This window comes from Moschus berezovskii, chromosome 9, assembly GCF_049115385.1.
Source record: "Moschus berezovskii isolate FMDL1 chromosome 9, NW_MosBer_1.0, whole genome shotgun sequence".
Lineage (NCBI taxonomy): Eukaryota > Metazoa > Chordata > Mammalia > Artiodactyla > Moschidae > Moschus > Moschus berezovskii.
In genome coordinates, this window is record NC_142468.1 from 102,498,409 (window position 1) to 102,503,438 (window position 5,030).

The window sequence follows — 5,030 nt, forward strand, 5'->3', positions numbered from 1 at the left end:
CTCTCAGAGCATATCATGTTTATTCCTATCACAACTTTAATTTAATCATATGCTTTGATTGTGTGCATAACCAACTTTATTCCACTAAACTGGAAATGTGTGTTCTTAAACACTCTATCTTCATTCTTAGTGCAGTGCATTAAATATGGAAGGTGCTTGACAAACACTTGTCAACTGAGTAAATAAATCTATGAATAGTATTAGCTATATCTTTGATGATGAAAAGAGCTATGTCCAAAATCTGTAAATCAAAAATTCTGTATTACATCAATAAAAACTAAGGAAATCAATCCCCAAACTTGGGGATTGATTTCCTTTTAAGCTTTTTCAGTGTTCACCGAGGCAATGAACATGAACTTGGGCAAACTCCAGGAGATGGTGAGAAACAAGAAGGCCCGGCATGCTGCAGCCCATGGGGTCACAGAGTTGGACACAGCTGGGCGAATGAGCAACAATGTTCACATATATGGGCATCGCCATAAAATTGACTGTGTCCAAATTTATAAAGTAGAAGCACAGTATTATCATAATAGCAAGCAAGATAACTATAGAGAAAATATCCCAAGGAAGAAGTTGTTTTCCTTCTATGTTCTTTTATTGTTTAGGCACATGCGTAGGATTATAGTCAGAGGGGAAAATAAAAGTACCCAGGAGCATGCTTTTACTGATTGACAACAATGTCCAAAATTATTGGAAGTTTCATCCAGTTACTCAAATAATTCATGCATTACCCAATTCGGTCCTTTGGCTTGATGTTTCCAAATAAACTTATGAGAAAATTGCTTGAATCCTCTAAACATTAACTTAGTTCATATCAAACTTAATTCTTGCTTATGATTATCTTTTAGGATCCAAAGACATTCAAAATTCAGCATAAGATCTGAATCTTTGTTATTCTGACAAACGCTTCCTGATAGATGACTCCTTAAGGGACAGCATCAACTCAGTAAGATGCAATGTTTATTAAAAACCTACTATAGGTGAAGATTTATTAATTAAATAGTCCAGTGTATATCATATAGTAAGTTTATGTTTATACCATGAAATATGTGGCCATAAAATATTGATTTTCTCATGTTAAAATTGACTTCGATAATTCAATACCAACAGCATGCATTGTTTTTAAATAAAAAAGTTTAAATATAATACACATTCAAAAGAAAAAATAATATGCTGTTTTAAAAAAATTTTAATTGAGAGTCCCTTGTAATGCAAGAAGATCCAACCAGTCCATTCTAAAGGAGATCAATCCTGGGTGTTCATTGGAAGGACTGATGCTAAAGCTGAAACTGCAATACTTTGGCCACCTCATGCGACGAGTTGACTCACTGGAAAAGAGTCTGATGCTGGGAAAGGTTGGGGGCGGGAAGAGAAGGGGACGACAGAGAATGAAATGGCTGGATGGCATCACCGACTCTGTGGACATGAGTTTGAGTGAACTCCCGGAGTTGGTGATGGACAGGGAGGCCTGGCGTGCTGTGATTCATGGGGTCGCAGAGAGTCGGACACGACTGAGCGACTGCACTGAACTGAACTGAACTGAATTACTTTATAATATTGCATTGGTTTTGCCATACATTGATATGAATCCACCCCCGGTGTACATGTGCTCCCCATCTTGCTTTTTAAAGCAATATGATCCTGAAATTGTGAAGCAATTTTTCCTCTCAGGGTTTCAAAACCAGGACAAAGATTCACATGGTATTATTTACTCTCAAGCTACCTTCCCTGGGCCAAATATCTCATGCTATGAACCGAGAGCCCTTGTGTGTTGGACTATAATTGTGTGTATGTGTATATGTGTGTGTATGCTCAGTCATGTTTGACTCTTTGCAACCCCATGGACTGTAGCCCATTAGGCTCCTCTGTCCATGGGATTTTCCCAGGCCAGAATACTTGAGCGGGTTGCCATTTCCTTCTCCAGGGGCTCTTTCCCACCCAGGGATCAAACCCATGACTCTGGCATCTCCTGCACTGGCAGGCAGATTCTTTTCCACTGTGCCACCTGGGAAGCCCCACTGGACTATGATTAGGAAATAAAAATTCATTTTTAGTCAATTTTGTTAGACAAATTTTTAAGAGAAATCTGGCTTAAAGAATGTGGAATTCATTCCAAGGAGGATGTGTGGAATTGAGTAAACATACGCATGCATGCCTGCTTAGTAGCTCCGTTGTGTCCAGTTCTCTGTGAACCCATGAACTGTAGCCTGCCAGGCTCCTCTGTCCACAGTATTTTCCAGGCAAGAATACTGGAGTGGGTAGCCATTCCCTTCTCCATAGGCTCTTCCCAGCCCAGCGATTGAATATGTGTCTCCTGCATTGCAGGCAGATTCTTTACCATCGAAGCCATTAGGGAAGCCCTGAGTAAACATATATTGTATGAGCAATTACATACGCATATATATAATATCACACACAAAATTATGTATATATTTTGTTGAAATCAGTAACTATTTCTCTATAATGTAACACAATACAAATTATACCAATGTCATGTCAGAATGAAATATTTGATCAGAATTATATTAAAGAAAGATATCTTCTGAATGAATAAGAACATATAACTTTTTGGAAAGCTGGACTTCAGTGAAAAGTCACATGTCGGTTTCTCAGTTTCTTCATAGATATTTTCATCTCTTTATTTCTCAGTGTGTAGATAAGAGGGTTCAAGAGTGGAGTAAAAAGGGTATAAAACACAGAGAGGAGCTTGTCCACAGAGAACCTACTAAAAGGCCACACGTAAATGAAAATGCAGGGCCCAAAGAAGAGTGTGACTACCATGATATGTGCTGAGCAAGTTGAGAGTGCTTTGGATACCCCACCAGCTGCACGCTGTCGGACAGTGATGAGAATAACAGCGTAGGAGATCAGGAGGAGAAGAAAACAGCTCATGGAAAGCAACCCACTGTCTAAGATCATAAGTATACCCAAGACATAATTGTCCAGGCAGGCAAGCTTGATCACAAGAGGAAGGTCACAGAAAAAGCTGTCCACCTCTTTGGGGCCACAGTAAGGTAAATTTACAGTAAAGGCTACCTGACTGATGGAGTGCACAAATCCAATAACCCATGAAACCAACACCAGCCCCACGCAAGTCCGCTGGCTCATCACTGTCATGTAATGTAAAGGCTTGCATATGGCCACATACCTGTCATAGGCCATGGTAACAAGAAGTACCATCTCAGCCCCTCCAACAAAGTGCAAGAAGAAGATTTGAGCCATACATCCTCTGAAGGAGATGAGCTTTTGATCACTAAGGAAGTCCCTGATCATCTTGGGAGTGGCAAATGAGGCCAGCCATATGTCCAGGAAAGAGAGATTCCCCAGCAGGAAGTACATAGGGGAGGAGTATAGATGGGGGTCAGATATTACAGTGACCACAATGATAAGGTTGTCCAGAACAGGGACCACATAGATCTCAGAGAAGAATACAAAGAAAAATTTTTGAAGATGCTGTGAAGTGCAGAGTCCATGCAACACAAATTCTGATACCGAGGAATAATTCTGCAGGTCCATTATCACTGGTCTCAGATTTTGTTCTGCATCTACACAAAGAAAAGAGATATAAGTGAAAGTGCCTATCATTTCCCAGGCACATGAAAGTGATCGATTAAGTGTGATCTAAATATAGTTTTTAAGTTGTAAGAGAGAACATAAAATACGCTATATAGAAGATTTAAACCGATTGCCTACCAACATGTTTATTCACCTTTTTCAGACTTCAGTGTTTCCTTAGGGGCAGTTAGACATGCTGGGAGACTCCAGCAGAGATGAGAGTTGTGGGAATATTTTTTTCTCCATTATCTATCCTTTGACCATGAGCAAATATAGAATCAATCATGTATAGAAGGTGAACCAAAAATCCTTGTAGGATTGAGAATATAAAGATTTTCTTAATAGTATTATAGTCTGTCCACCTGTCACTATTTTTAACTATTTTTAAGTAACAGACCTAAGAATTTGAATTAAAACTTAATTTAAAATAATGCCATCAATGACAATTGAATGTACATTGTCAAGTCTCCCCTTCTCTCCTCTGTTTTCCATTTACCTGTGCTGTGCTTAGTTGTTCAGTCACGTCGGACTGTTTGTGACTCTATGGCCTACAGCCCGCCAAGCTCTTCTGTCCATGGGGATTCTCCAGACAAGAATACTAGAGCAGGTTGCCACGCCCTCCTCCAAGGGATCTTCCCAAACCAGGGATCGAACCCAGGTCTCCCTCATTGCAGATGGATTCTTTACCCACTGAGCTACCAGGTAAGCCCCTTGCATTTACCTATACAAACTCAAAACAATATCTGGAAAAGACATTTGATGGGTGGCCATATCTACATACCTAAGCACCAACCAACATCTCTCACCAGAAGCCAAAAGATGAAGTAAATTTCATCCCTTCGAGGCAAATTAAAAGGAAAAATATTCTTCCAAGCTAAAAAGCATGATTTGGTTAAAAACATATTTGAGATGATATATAAATATAGGAAACCTGCCAGATTGTGAACCATTGTATATTCTGTTTAGTAAATTGGGGGGTGGTGACATTATTGTGCTTTATATAAGTTATAGAATGGCATTTATCATATTTTCTGTTACTGTCTTTGAGCAAAATTTGATCTAAATAGTAGCCCAATTATATACAATTTTAATGTAAAGCATGAATTTGTACCATCAGGGAGAATAGCCTCAGTTGAGGCCACAGGACTCTTTCCTAAACTTGGAGAAAACATAATTATCAAATCTACAAATGACAGAAATCTGGTGGAGTTCACTTATAAGATATTTTAAAAGGCTATAAAAATGGGCTGTAGTCAGCAAATTCTATATATGGAAAAGAGAGATAAAAGAGTATAGACTGATACCATGTTAATACAGATATAGACTATTATTCATGCACTTCTTTATAATTGTGTTTTTTTTATGCTTTATAATTATAGTGAGAATATATTTTTTCTTTTATCATTTAGAAAACTGTTTTTGTCAAAAAATGAAAAAGGCCCTTATAGTATAATTTGTTATAATGCTTGTGATTA

The 5,030-nt window shown here is 38.4% G+C and overlaps 1 protein-coding gene across 1 annotated transcript; it reads right to left on the reverse strand.

Annotated features, from left to right (window-relative positions):
* Nucleotides 1-2,583: 2,583 nt before the first annotated feature.
* LOC129542097 (olfactory receptor 4K14-like) lies at nucleotides 2,584-3,516 on the reverse strand. Its single transcript, XM_055404180.2, has one exon. It carries the CDS (start codon nucleotides 3,514-3,516, stop codon nucleotides 2,584-2,586), a length of 933 nt encoding a protein of 310 aa, XP_055260155.2.
* Between the last annotated feature and the right edge of the window lie 1,514 nt (nucleotides 3,517-5,030).